General features: G+C 42.9%; 1 protein-coding gene across 2 annotated transcripts; it reads left to right on the top strand.

Annotated features, from left to right (window-relative positions):
* The first annotated feature begins 1,175 nt into the window (after positions 1-1,175).
* UBE2T (ubiquitin conjugating enzyme E2 T) lies at positions 1,176-14,627 on the top strand. 2 transcript variants are annotated; one of them, XM_060178559.1, is made up of 7 exons: positions 1,176-1,266; positions 10,145-10,262; positions 11,004-11,073; positions 12,633-12,738; positions 13,083-13,181; positions 13,294-13,377; positions 14,260-14,627. In XM_060178559.1, exons 2-7 carry the CDS (start codon positions 10,202-10,204, stop codon positions 14,383-14,385), a joined length of 546 nt encoding a protein of 181 aa, XP_060034542.1. In that variant the 5' UTR covers positions 1,176-1,266; positions 10,145-10,201; the 3' UTR covers positions 14,386-14,627. The 2 variants fall into 2 exon arrangements, with proteins under 2 accessions (XP_060034542.1, XP_007522157.1); XM_007522095.3 differs by having other exon boundaries at positions 10,145-10,310.
* Positions 14,628-14,653: the final 26 nt, after the last annotated feature.

Genomic DNA, 14,653 nt, shown 5'->3' with positions numbered 1-14,653 from the left:
GCAAGTCTGACACCATCTTCCTAGACAATACTCGTAGCACACCTGCATGTTAGCTGTCGGGCTCAGGCAAAAATTAGTACCATCATGGGCCCCTTGGAATATACCTAAAAGAGACTTCCTAGCTCCTTCCAACATGAAAACCCCAAATTTTATCTGCTGTACTATATATTACCTTTAGGTTCCTTATTATTAAACAAATTGCTCTGCTTTATATCTCAATGCTTTTCAGCCACCAAGTTGCAGATGCTATCATGATGCCCACCTGACTTCCCTGGGCAGCTTCACCAATGGTCCTGGAACCCTACCTCCCTAGAGCCCTACCACACTAGAGAATGACAGAGATAGGCTGGGGGTATGGATCAACCTGTCAACACTTATGTCCAGCAGAGAAGCAATTACAGAAGACAGACCTCCCACCTTCTGCTCCCCATAAAGATTTCTGGTCCATACTCCCAGAGTGATAAAGAATAGGGAAGCTCCCAATGGAAGGGATGGGATATGGAACTCTATGGTCTTGTCAATCATTATTAAATTACTTTAAAAAAAAAAAGTCTTCTAAGTCATCCATAAACTGTCTTGGGCCATCACTGGTAGGGGCAGCTCTGAAAAACGACAGTGAAGTAGGTAGAAGTAGATACACTACTCAGCTGAGCTAGAATCTGTAGCCTTTATCATTTTCCTTCATGGGTCTAAGCTGTATCCTCTGAAAATGTGCTAGATGAACACACATTTTAGATCAATGAGAACCATCACGTATTCCCTTCTCTAGACCAAAAATTGCTGGTTCCTGGGCTGGGGAAATAGCATAGTGGTTATGCAAAAAGATTTTCATGCCTGAGGCACCAAAAGTCCCCAAGTTCAATCACCAGTACCACCATAAACTGGAGCTTAGCACTGCTTTGGGAGGGGGAGCGGAATGCTGGTTCCTTTCACTGTTCTTTTTAAAAGTGATTTACACCTCCTCTTCGGCTCTGCCAAACAGAAACCACAACTTCAGCTGGATAAGTCACATACTTCCAGGTGCCGCCTAGTATGCAAAGATTCCGCAACCTAGTGTTGCTTCGCGCCCGCTCCGATTTGAAAGCCGAGTGAGCGGAAGGCGGGCTCAGAGCGGTGACCAATAGGCGCTGCGCTCCTCTCCTAGGGCGCTGCTATGGGCCAATCAAAACCTTCTGGGGGCGGAGCCACGCCAACCGCCCCGCGTTTGCGCAGGCGCGGGCTCCAGCTGGTTTGAGCGCCGTGGCGCCGTGAGGTGAGTCGGCGCAGGTAAGGCTGCGGGCGCTCAGGTCCCCTAAGCTAGACGACGATGCCAGAAGGAGGCCTCGGTGGACCCTGGCGGCGAGGAATTCTTTATCTCCCGACGCGGGGCGCCCTCTCTCTGAAAAGGGAAATCTCCGAGTCCTCACGGCGGGGCGGCGTCCTGCCCGAGGGTCTGAGCTGCTCGGCGGGGAGGGGGTGTTGACGCAGCCGCCCGGCGATCCCTAAAGTCCATCCACACTTAGTCCCGGGAGGCTGCTTGCAAAGAAACTAACTCTAGAGATGTGTCTGCAGGAACAGTTGTCGCCCGGGGCAGCTCCTTTTGCAACTCCCGATGCTAATTGGTGGGGGAGCCCCGCGGTGACCTGAAGGAGGCGGGGAGGGAGGGCGGGCCTCGGAGAAGGAGCCTTTGAAGGGCCCGGGACGAGCCGGGCGGGCGAGACTGCAGCCAAGTCTGGGCAGTTGCCTCTGGATGGGAGGCCGGGGGCTGCGGCCAGACTCTAAGGAGCCTTTCTGCCCGGGAAACGGGGCTAAGTCATGGGCTGGCTCTTGGCCAGCAGCGCCACCTGTCTGCGGGATGGGGAGGCTGGAGTGGGCTTGCCTCCCTCGCGGAAGGGGCTGGCCGCTTCTCACCCCCATCTAATCCCTTTACCTGGCCGCCCCACTCGGTTCACCTTTTATAAAAAGGCACCGTTTGTTACTTGTGGATACATGTTTTGTTGCCATTGATTTCCTAGTATTTGCTTACTGTGAAAGTGGGAGGGAGCTGCCTATGAAAGGGGGAGTTAATTATCTAGCAGTGAAGTAACTTGCTCCGAGAGAGATTATGATCTTAAAGGTGTGGCCCAGGAAATTTGGAAGTAGTTTAAAGGATATATGAAAGGCTGTTGTAGCTTAATTGGTTCTATTTAATATATTAATTCACCTATAGAGTAATGACTCTATTGAAGTGTTTCTGAGAGAGTAGTATGGCCTGGAGATGAGAGAGAGAGAGAACCAAGGGGACAGAATCAAGAAGGAAGGAGGAGATAGGGAGAGAGAGAGAGAGAGACATTTGCAGGTCGGGGCCTGAACCCAGGTCCTTGATAGTGTAATGTGTGCACTCAACCAGGGCACCACCGCCCACCTCACCGCCAAAAGTTTTTTTGTTTTTTAAATGTCCTTTTTTTTTTTTTTTTTTTTTTTAAAGATTTTACTTATTTATTCATGAGAAAGAGAGAACCAGACATCACTCTGGTACATGTGCACCTGGGAAATGAACTCGGGACCTTGTGCTTGAGAGTCCAATGCTTTATCCACTGAGCCACTAAGTGCCCACTCTTCCTCCTGCTTCCTCCACTCTTGTCCCCAAGCAACCACTAACCAACCTTCGGTCATTATAGATTAGTTTGTTTTTTAGAATGCTATGGACAGATAGTCTTGCACTCAGTAGGCAGGTTCTGTTCCTGAATCCCGCTTGAGGATCTGCCCTTTATACTGGTATTTCTGGCATAATGTACTGACCTAGAGTAGGTATGAAAAACATCTTTAGATAGTTTCATGGGATATATGAAAGGCTGTTGAGACATTTGCAGGTCGGGCCTTTACATCACTTAGAACACTTTACGTCACTTAGAACATTTTAAGTATGTTTTAGATGTTTTCGAAACTTTACATCAGGCTCAACCTGACGCTGTTAACTGGCTACGGAAGAAGGGCAAACGCTAGAAGAAGAAGATGTTTTCTCAGTAGTGTGCTGCATACTATATTATAAAATACAAAGGGAATAAATTGTGCAGTGAGGTGTACCATACCCCCCCCAAGAAACGCTAGTATAGAGTATGCAGAACAAGGTTGAAAGAGAACAGTGGTAGATGAGATGTTTGAAGCTGAGCTTCTGCTGTTTTCTTTCTTTCTTCCTTTTTTTTTTTTTTTTTAATTTGTTGGAAACAGCTAGAAATTGAGAGGGGAGGGGGTAATAGAGAGGAACAGAGACACCTGTAGTTCTGCTTCACCACTCATGAAGCTTCCCCCTGTAGGTGGGGACCAAGGGCTTGAACCTGGGCCCTTGTACACTGTAAATGTGTGCCCAACCAGGTGTGCCACCACCCAGCCCCTTTCTGCTGTTTTCCATGAGCAAAGTTCTACATCGCCACATACCAGCTTCTCCCAGAGCTGATTGCCACATACCAGCTTCTCCCAGAGCTGGTAGTGAGAGGACTAGAGGTATAAATGGAACCCAATAGCAGACAGGTTTTTTTAAAAGATTTTTTAAAAAATACTTATTCCCTTTTGTTGCCTTCTTTGTTGTTGTAGTTATCATTATTGTTATTGATCTCGTTGTTGGATAGGACAGAGAGAAATGGAGAGAGATGGGGAAGACAGAGGGGGAGAGAAAGATAGACACCTGCAGACCTGCTTCACCGCTTGTGAATGACTCCTCTGCAGGTGGGGAGCCTGGGGCTCTAACTGGGATCCTTAACAACCATCCTTGTGCTTTGCCACCTACTGCAGACACTTTTTCCCCCTCTATACCTTCTTCAGCCTGACTATTAAATAAACACTGAGTTTTTTTTTTGTTTTTTGCCTCCAGGGTTATTGCTGGAGCTCAGTGCCTGCATTATGAATCCACTGCTCCTGGAGCCTTTTTTCCCCTTTTTGTTGCCCTTGTTGTTTGTCATTGTTGTTGTTATTGTTGTATCGCTGTTGGATAGGACAGAGAGAAATTGAGAGGTGGGGGAGGGGGGAGAGAAAGATAGACACCTGCAGACCTGCTTCACCGCCTGTGAAGCGACTCCCCTGCAGGTGGGGAGCCGGGACCTCAAACTGGGATCCTTGCCCTTATCCTTGCACTTTGCCACGTGTGCGCTTAACCCACTGCACTACTGCCCGGCCCCTTGTTTCTGTTTTAATACTGACTGTGTTGAGGTCAAATTCACATACCATACACTCTGCCTATTCAAATGCAGTCCATTGGGTCTCAGCTTACTCATGACTGCAGTCTTTTCATCTCTCCCTGAAATAACACCATAATAACTATTAGCCCCAAACCCATCTTCCCTTAACATCTGACAACCACTTAACTGTTTTTTTAAAGTTGCACTGCTTCCTCACTCATACATGCCTTACCTACAGAGTCCCTCCCTACCTTTCAATCTATTATTTTTTATTGCCAAACAACATTCTGTTGTATAGACATATTTTGTTTATCTATTCAACTGATGGGTATTTGGGTACTGTTGTAAGTAATGCTACTGTAAACATTTGTGTTTTTGTTGGCTATGTTTTCAATTTCCTTCTGTACATACTTAGCGGAATTGCAGGATCATAAGGTAACTAACTCCATGTCAGACATTTAAAGGAACCGGCTGATCATTTTGCAAAGCAGCTGCATCATTTTGCATTCCTACCAGCAATATATGAAGGCTCCGGTCTCTTAAGAGTGTTTTATTTTTCAACCTTCTTGTTTATTTATTTATTTAGTTAGTTATTTTTGGATAGAGACAGAAATTGAGAAGGGAGGGGGAGAGAGAGAGAGGGAAAGAAACAGACACCTGCAGCCCTACTTCACCACTCATGAAGCTTTCCTCCTGCAGGTGGGGACCAGGGGCTTGAACCCAGGTCCTTGCACACTGTAATGTGTACACTTAACCAGGTGCTTTACCACTTGGCCCCTCACCGTTCTTTAAAAAAAAAAAAAAAGTGATGAAAGAAAGACACACACACACACAGAGAGAGACCAGAGCACTGCTCAGCTCTGCCATATGTTGGTGCTTGGGATTAAACATGGAACTTTAGAACCTCAGGCATGAAGGTCTTGCGCATGAACTTTATGCTGTCTCCCTGGCCCTCATGGAATGTTCTTCACTAGCTATTCTAGTTATGAAGCTATAACATAAAGCTCATTATGGTTTTGACTTACATTTCCATAGTGACTGATGATGTTCAGCTTCCTGTCGTATCCCTATCTGTCCTTTGTAGATCTTTGGAAATATGCCTTTTGGTTCCATTGTCCATTTTAAAAAATTCGATTGTTGATCTTTTTCTGGAGTTGTTTGTGTATTCTGGAACTGGTAGACTATTTTCCATAGAGCCGCATCTTGGCTTCCTCACAGCTGTGTCTGAGGATCCCAGTCTCACCACATCCTCCCCAGCACTTACCTATTATCTCTGTGCATGTAGCTCCTGCTGGTGGAGGCGTTATCTGTCTCATTGGAGTTTTTATTTGATTTCCCCAGAGACTGTTGATACTGGATATATCATTTGTTTATCTTCTTTCTCTCTCTCTCTCTTTTTTTTTTTTTTTTACCAGATCACTGTTCAGCTCTGGCTTATGGTGGTGCAGGGGATTGAACCTGGGACTCTGGAGCCTCAGGCATGAGAGTCTGTTTGCATAACCATTATGCTATCTACCCTCCTCCCACTATTTTTTTTTCCCCTTAAGAGTATCTATTTAGATCCTTTTTAAATTTTTGCTATTTGTCTTTTTATTATAGAGTTATTTATGTATTCTGGATAGAAACAAGTTTATGATTTTTTTTATTGTTGTAGTTACTGTTGATGTTGATGTCGTCATTGTTGGATAGGACAGAGAGAAATGGAGAGAGGAGGGGGAGACAGAGGGGGGGAGAGAAAGATAAGACACCTGCAGACCTGCTTCACCATTTGTGAAGCGACTCCTCTGCAGGTGGGGAGCTGGGGGCTCAAACCGGGATCCTTATGCCAGTCCTCACGCTTTGCACTACCTGTGCTTAACCCACTGTGCTAGTGCCAAACTCCCCAAGTTTATGATTTTTTAAAATTTTTTTATATTTATTTATTTTCCCTTTTTGTTGCCCTTGTTGTTTTCCATTGTTGTAGTAGTTATTGTTGTTGTTGATGTCATCATTGTTAGATAGGACAAAGAGAAATGGAGAGAGGAGGGGAAGACAGAGAGGGGGAGAGAAAGATAGACACCTGCAGACCTGCTTCACTGCCTGTGAAGCGACACCCCTGCAGGTGGGGAGCCGGGGGCTCAAACCGGGATCCTTACACTGGTCCTTGTGCTTTGCGCCACGTGCCCTTAACCCGCTGCGCTACTGCCTGACTCCCATAGCATTTTTAAAAATCACTTTACTGAACAATTTTTTGCATATTTTATCTATTTATAGTTATTTTGCAATTAATAGTGGGTTACAAGATTGTAAGATTATATAATTCCACACACACCTACCACCAAAGTTATGTGTCCCTAAGATAAACCACAAGAGTTCTTACAAGTCTCAGAAACAGGTTGTTCATCTGTTTGGTTGTTTGTTTGTTTGTTTTGTAAGTTAATGTGTATCAGTTCTCTAGATTCCACAGATGAGTAAAATCATCCAGTAGTTGTTCACCAAATATTGATTTATGTGGCTGTTATCACAGGGGTACAGTTTCACATCTCTGCAAGATGAGTCGGCACACCACACCCTCCACCCAGCCATCATTCTTTGGTACCATATAGCACTGGAACCCCAGCCCTCTTGACCTCCATCCTTAGATTTGCTACAAAGAACCACAGTTCATTAAAGTTTCTTAGATTCCCTCTGTGAGTGCTATTTATTATCTGGTATTCATCATTCTCCTTCTGGCCTCTATCATTTAATGTGATTCTTCGTAGTTCCATACAACATGTAGCAAAAGAAAAGATTCATTGGTGGTGGTGGTGGTGGTGGTGGTGTTTTTTGGTGTGTGTGTGTGTGTGTGTGTGTGTGTGTGTGTGTGTGTGTGTGTGTTTTCACCATTGAATAACGTTCCATTGTGTATATCACAACTTCTTTACCCATATCTGTTTTGGGCCACTTGGGTTGCTTCCAAATTTGGGCTATTACAAATAGCATAGGCAAGCAAGATCTCTGTAGGTAATGCTTTCATGTTCTTTGGATAGGTGCCTAAGAACAGAATTGCTAGATCACAAGACAGGTCAATTTACATTTCCACCATCAGTGTAAAAGTGTTCCCTTTTCTCCACTTACTTGCCCAGTTCTTGTTGGTTTTGTATTACTGTTGTTGTTATTGTTATTGAAAGGGGAGAGAGAGAATCAGTATTACTCAGCCACATGTGGTGCCAGAGATCAAACTTAGAACCTGATGCATAAAAGCCTAATGTCATCCTCTGTGCCACTTCCTGTTTTTGTCCTTTTTGGTGTATGATATTGTTTTTTTTTTAAATATTTTATTTATTCCCTTTTGTTGCCCTTGTTGTTTAATTGTTGTAGTTACTGTTTTTATTGACGTTGTTGTTGTTGGATAGGACAGAGAGAAATGGAGAGAGGAGGGGAAGACAGAGAGGAGGAGAGGACAGACACTTGCAGACCTGCTTCACCTCCTGTGAAGTGACGCCCTGTAGGTGGGGAGCCGGGGGCTTGAACCGGGATCCTTATGCCAGTCCTTGAGCTTTGCGCCACCTGTGCTTAATCCGCTGTGCTACTGCCCGACTCCCAAGGTGTATGATATTCTGACAGGTTTTCTCCTGGATTCTTTTGGATTTTCTGTAGATTATCATGTCATCTGTAAATACAGATAGTTTAACTTTTTCTCCTCCAATTTGGATGCCTTTTAAAAACATTTATTTTATTATTATCATCATTGTTATTTCACCAGAGCACTGCTCAGCTCTGACTTATGGTGGTGCTGGGGATTGAAGCTGAAACTTTGGAACATTAGGCATGAGAGTCTTTTTGGATAACCATTATGCTGTCTCCGCTACCTCCTTTGATTTCTTTTTCTTCGCTAATCACTATGGCTAGAACTTCCTGGGCTGTTGAATAGCAATGGTGAATAGAAGAAGGCAGCCTTGTCTTGTTGCTGAACTGAGAGAAATTTTCAACGATGAGTATGATGTTGGCTGTAGGTGTGCCACACACTGCCTTTACTAGATTGGGGAATGTTCCTTCACTACCTATCTGTTCTAAAGTTTTGGTCATGAAAAGATATTGAATCTTACCTAAAACTTTCTCTGCATCTATTGAGATGTTTGTATGATTTTTTTTTAATTTTTCTTTCTGATATGGTGAGTTATATTAGTTGGTTTATGTTTATTGAATTCAGCTGGAAGAAGATGAGGATTCTAGAAGCTAAAACCTGTAAAAAAGGCTTACATAGATCAGAAAGTTGTTTTCAGAGAGGATACGATGTGTTTTCTAAAAGATTATTTATTTATTAATAAGAGAGAGCCAGAGCGCCACCCTGGTGCATGTGATATGAGGAATTGATCTCAGGACCTCAGGCTCTCCTGGGCCACAGAATATGGTTTTGTTTAGTAACAACTTACTATTCTCTTTATAAAAGTAATACAGTCCTTTTAGAAAGTAAAAATAAGAAAGCTATTCATAGTCACATAAATCTAGAGATTAACCATTATTTTTTAAAAAGAAAAACCAACCATGTCACCTATTTTGAGTCTAATTTTATCTAATATTTTTTAAAAAAAATATTCCCTTTTGTTGCCCTCGTTTTTTATTGTAGTTATTGTTGTTATGGATGTCATCATTGTTGGACAGGACAGGGAGAAATAGAGAGAGGAGGGGAAGACAGAGGGGGAAGAGAAAGATAGACACCTGCAGACCTGTGTCATTGCCTGTGAAGCGGTGCCCCTGCAGGTGGGGAGCCGGGGGCTCGAACCAGAGGCTCGAACCGGGATCCTAAGTCGATCCTTGTTCTTTGCGCCACCTGCACTTAACCTGCTGTACTACCGCCCGACTCCCATCTGTACATACTTTTTAAAGGCCTTTCAACACTAAATATATATAGTAGATAAAAGATACTCTTGATGTTTTATGTATGTATCTTGTCTGTTACTACCATAAAAGACTTTTAAAATTTTACAAACATGCTGTTTTGTCTTATTTTAGGCTCAGGCATGAAAGTCTTTTGCAGAACCATTACACTGTCTGTCTCTCCAGCCCCTTTAGCTTATGTTCTTATACATGGAATATTTAAGATGCCTGTTTCTCTTATCCACAAGACCTATTCCACATATCACATTGTTCAACTATTCTATTTTTTAATACTTATTTATTTTCCCTTTTGTTGCCCTTTTTTATTGTTGCTGTAGTTATAATTGTTGTTGTTGTTGATGTCTTTGTTAGGACAGAGAGAAATGGAGAGAGGAGGGGAAGACAGAGAGGGGGAGAGAAAGATAGACACCTGCAGACCTGCTTCACCACCTGTGAAGCGACTTCCCTGCAGGTGGGGAGTCGGGGGCTCAAACAGGGATGGTTAAGCTGGTCCTTGCTCTTTGCGCCAGGTGCACTTAACCCCGCTGTGCTACCGCCTGACTCCCTAAATTTATTTACTTTTTTATGAGTGAGAGGAACCAGCAGCCAGCCCCCCACCCACCCCCACACCTATTTTAACATTGATGGAGAGAATGGAAGTACTAGAGAAGTCAGAATAATTAATGAAGTGGTGTCTCTTAAGAATGAAGAGGCTGGAAAATCCAAAATATAAGGTGGAAACTTTAGACATGTAAGCATTAACTTAGAAATAGCTCCGAGTTTGGACAATCCCTGTGTCCTCCTCCTCCCTGCTCCTCACAAAGCGTGTGTAGACTTCCTCCCACAGCTGTTTGTCAGGCCTTTGTCTTGATGCTGGCCTTGCTACAGTGGTGAGTAAAATCAGACCCAAACTCTGTCTCGCCGACGCTAAATTAAAACATGCAGTGTTTGTAGGACTTCCTGCGTTTTCATACTTCATTTTTAAAATGTATCTGCTTGAATAAATAACAAGAAGGAAATGGGAAAAGAAAAAGGAAAAGACAACTCAAGACTCTTAGAATAGGGGGTAATGAAGGAAAGCTGCGTGTCCTTCACTAAATTGTAGCCGGGTGTTAAGATCTCCGGTCTTAACAAATGGCTGAGCGTTTTTTGCTTGCTTTTTTTCTCCTTAGAGTCACAGCCAGCTCTGACTGCAGTAGAGGGCTGTCTGACTCCTTTCAGTGGGCATCATGCAAAGAGCTTCCCGGCTGAAGAGGGAGCTGAAGCTGTTAGCCACAGAGCCACCCCCAGGTATCACATGCTGGCAGGATAAAGACCAAATGGATAATCTTCAAGCACGTAGGTATCATGTCAGGCCTGTGAGGAGTCATGAGCCAACTAAAGACTGCAGAATTTTGAACATTTATTTATTCGTCTAAAGTAGGGAACAGTTTCAAAGTGCCCAAATCTGTTCATGTCACAAAATGTTTACTTCACATTTCTTCTTTGACATTTTATTACACTTTTTGTTGGCATGCAGTCAGGATTTGGACATAAGTTCCGAATCATTAAATGTCAGGAAACGTGACTAGAATATTGCAGTCCTAATGAGATAAACTTTGATCTATTGATTTTCCAGATAAAGACAGAGGGAGAAAGAAGATAGCTTATCACTTGGGCCTTGAGCATGACAGAGCGGACACACTATCCAAGTGAGCTGTCTTGCTGGCTCTCAGTGTTTATTAATGAGACAGCAGAACATTATTAGCGTCATTCTGGCATATGCGACAATAGGGATCAGAATTGGGACCTCATGCTTAAGAGCCCAACGATCTATTCACTGTTACTACTTCCCAGGCTTCACCACCTTGTACTTCGTGGGGAGTTAGCTTGATTTTGTTTTGCAGTGCATGTGTGAGGATTTGTTAATGCCTGAGAGAATTCTTGTCTGGGACTCAGCTTCTCTGCTGGGCCGTAGATGTCATTGCCTCCATACGTTACAGTATTTCAAATATTCCACTTCCCTTTTAATTTGCTCTTTTTTCTCTTAAGAAATATTAGGTGGAGCCAACACACCTTATGAAAAAGGTGTTTTCAAGCTGGAAGTTATCATTCCTGAGAGGTTAGTATGAATTAGAGTTTAAACTGTGAGGTAAAGCTGTTATTGAAATGCAGTAAAGTAGGAGAGTGTTCAATGTAGAAGTTCAAGGACCTGGATTTTAACCCTAGTCTTATCATCATTTAATGAGATGTTGGGCAAGTTATTTTGTGTCTCTGGAGCTCAGTTTCCACCTCTAAAAAGGTGCTGGATCACATCTAAGGCCTCTCTTTTCATCTCAGGTGAAATATACATAGCATGAAATTGTCCATTTTCAAGTGTTTGGTACAGTGGCATTAAGTACATTCACACTGTTGCGCAATCAGTGCCCTCATCCATCTCCAAAGCATTCTTTATCTCCCCAAACTCTGTAGCTAATGCCCTGCTCATTAAACAGTAATTCCCTACTCCTCCTTGCCTCTGGCATTCTTGGCAACTACCACTCTACTTTCTGTCTCTCATGTTAAGTCCCTTTTTCATTCAAATCTCCTTTATGGCAGTCATCAAAGTGAATTGTAGTTGTTGTAGTTTTGCTTAGAATGGGGAAGGGAAGAAAATAAATATCTAATAATTTTGATTTGTAGACATATATTCACCAGGTCAGTTCCTGACCAAACTTGTTAAATTCCTGAGAGAAGTAGCTTAATGATCATGTGGCGTATTAGTTTTGAAAGAGAAGAAGGGGAAAGAAAAAAATACCTGAGAATTTTTTTTAAAATTTATTTATTTATTCCCTTTTGTTGCCCTTGTTGTTTTATTGTTGTTATTGATGTCATCCTTGTTGGATAGGACAGAGAAATGGAGAGAGGAGGGGAAGACAGAGAGAGGGGAGAGAAAGATAGATACCTGCAGACCTGCTTCACTGCCTGTGAAGCGACTCCCCTGCAGGTAGGGAGCCGGGGGCTCAACTGGGATCCTTATGCTGGTCCTTGCGGTTTGAGTCCCTGGCTCCCCACTGCAGGGAAGTCACTTCACAGGCGGTGAAGCAGGTCTGCAGGTGTCTGTCCTTCTCTCCCCCTCTCTGTCTTTCCCTCCTCTATTTCTCTCTGTCCTATCCAACAACAACAATAACAATAAAGCAACAATAATAACCACAACAATGAAACATCAAGGGCAACAAAAGGGAATAAATAAATAAATAAATAAAATATTTAAAAAAGCTTAATAACCGAGTGTAGTGTTTGTATTTTAATAGACTACTGCATTAAAAAACTAATACATGTAAAAAAAGATGGGACAAGTAAGGAAATCTGAATAGTAGATGGTATTGGGAAAAAAGATTTTAAATCGCTCATAGGTGCACTAGTAGTAGTGGAATTAAATAGGAAAATGACCTTATTCCTAGACATAAACACTGTGGGTGAAATGGCCTCACCCCACTCCCCACCCCCGGCTGGTGGGTATATATCCAGTATGGTCAGTATGATCATTTCAACTCTTCACTTATTTGCAAATTCTCATAATAAAATACGGGGTCAAGAAAAGGTTTGCCTCTGAAAAGCTAGCATTCTGATTAAGAAACTGCTTGCCATTTGTTAAGTAACATTACAGTGAACATGTTCTTTTGTCTTATGCTTTCAAAGGTACCCATTTGAGCCTCCTCAGATCCGATTTCTGACTCCAATTTACCATCCAAACATTGATTCTGCTGGAAGGATTTGTCTTGATGTTCTCAAATTGCCACCTAAAGTGAGTGGTGGGTGAATGATGGCTACAGTATTCTGTGTGCCTTGTCCATCAGACGTGAACTAGAGGGGCTGGATTCTTGCACACGTAGTGGAGCGCACACATAACAGTGTGAAAGGACCCAGGTTCAAGCCCCCAGTCTCCACCTGCAAGGGGGGAGCTTCATAAGTAGTGAAGCAGTGTTGCAGGTATCTCTCTCTCCCTTTCTCTTCCCCCCTTCCCTCTCAACTTCTGCCTGTCTCTACCCAAAATAAATAAAATGTGTTAAAAAATATTTTTTAAAAGACATGAAAGAGAGCATCATGTTCTTGGTGATCTGACAACAGTGTCTGTCTTTCTGTGTGCAGGGTGCGTGGAGGCCATCCCTCAACATTGCGACTGTGCTGACTTCCATTCAGTTGCTCATGTCAGAACCTAACCCTGATGACCCTCTCATGGCTGACATAGTAAGTGTCCCCCATTTCTCTGTGGCCCATGTCCTGCTGTCTCTATCCTTCCAGCTTTTCATTTGGGAGAACAGCTTACCATCATTCATTTATTTAATGACCCTCTTCTCAGTCCTCAGAATTTAAGTATAATAAGCCAGTCTTCCTCAAGAATGCCAGGCAGTGGACAGAGAAACATGCAAGACAGAAACAGAAGGTATGTTTATGCCATTGGAGTTTGCTACTACTGCTAGCCTGTAAAATGTACATCTGTCTGGTCTGTACATGATGAGTGTTTATCACATTAGCCAATTTGGTATTACTAGGATGGCTAGTTGCTTTCTCGCTCCTATTGCAATTATTCAGTACAAGGATAGTCTGGTTGTGACTTTTCCCTTAACCGTTGTCACTTATTGACAACACTAGAGGGCAGGCAGCATCTATTGTGTGAGTATTAAGGTTCACATATACATACATTTACATATACGTATACTCTTGGATCCAGCTTGAAGTGGTGAGAGAGGACTCTGATTTTTTCTAAGTTTTCTGATTTAACAGTGAGAAGGGTCTCTATTTGCAGGAGCTGAGAAGGGATGTGTAGAAGGAAGGAGAAAACTGGCATTTCCTTTGAAACCAGTCATAGAAGAATGGAGTCCTTAAGGAAATGCTTTCCTAGTTTTAAGTTGATAGAATTTCCTCAGTTTACAAAATGCACACTCGGGCTGACATTCAACTGAGTAAAGTAGCAGTTACATGTTACTAGTGAAAAATTGAGGAGAAAAAAAAAAAAGGTTGAACTGCCCAGGACACCAGGAGGTATCACCGTGGAGTCATGGATAAAGCATGAGGTCCCAAGTTCAATCCCCACCTCATATGGCAGAGTGATGCTCTGATTCTCAGCACTCCCTCCCCCTTCTCCTTTTTCCTCTCTCCCTCTTCCATAAATAAACATATTTTTAAAAAGATTGAGGAAGATTCTTTTGGAGGGAATACCATACACAAGAGGTGACAGAAAAGTACCTGGGATGGATCATAGAGGTTCATTGTTCTCCATGCTGGCATATGTGGATCTTGCTTATTTTTGCCCTCTGCTCTTAAGGCTGATGAGGAAGAGATGCCCAGGAAGCTGTCGGAGACCAGTGATTCACAAGTTCACAACACAGCACAGAAAAGGAAAGCTGGGGAGTTCGGAGGCAAAGAAAAGAAAATTTGCCCTGATGTTTAGGGCTTTGTTCCAGTTTGTCTTAGTTAAGATATTCTTTGCCAAGATGGTCTGATTTGCCTACCTTTCTGGAATGTTTTTCTTTGTTGGTGGTGACATAACTGTTGTATACTGTAAAGCAGATCTTGTATATTTATATATTCTGCTCTACACTGATTCTCTGAGCATAGTTTATTTTATTTAGCTTGTACATGCGTATTTTAAAACCTTTTCAACCTAAAAAATAAATAACCATTTTATGTTGAGTATGTGTTTATCTCTGATGTGTGTC

This window comes from Erinaceus europaeus, chromosome 19 (genome assembly GCF_950295315.1).
Source record: "Erinaceus europaeus chromosome 19, mEriEur2.1, whole genome shotgun sequence".
Classification (NCBI taxonomy): Eukaryota; Metazoa; Chordata; class Mammalia; order Eulipotyphla; family Erinaceidae; genus Erinaceus; species Erinaceus europaeus.
This window is presented reverse-complemented; position numbering and strand designations above follow the sequence as displayed.

What these genes read in the sequence shown, in the direction of transcription:
- UBE2T (XM_007522095.3), top strand. Translation starts at nt 10,202, where the DNA reads ATGCAAAGAGCTTCCCGGCTGAAGAGGGAGCTGAAGCTGTTAGCCACA. An exon ending in AATGGATAATCTTCAAGCAC is followed by an intron (nt 10,311 to 11,003) that starts GTAGGTATCATG and finishes TTTTCTCTTAAG; the next exon opens with AAATATTAGGTGGAGCCAAC. An exon ending in ATGCAAGACAGAAACAGAAG is followed by an intron (nt 13,378 to 14,259) that starts GTATGTTTATGC and finishes TCTGCTCTTAAG; the next exon opens with GCTGATGAGGAAGAGATGCC.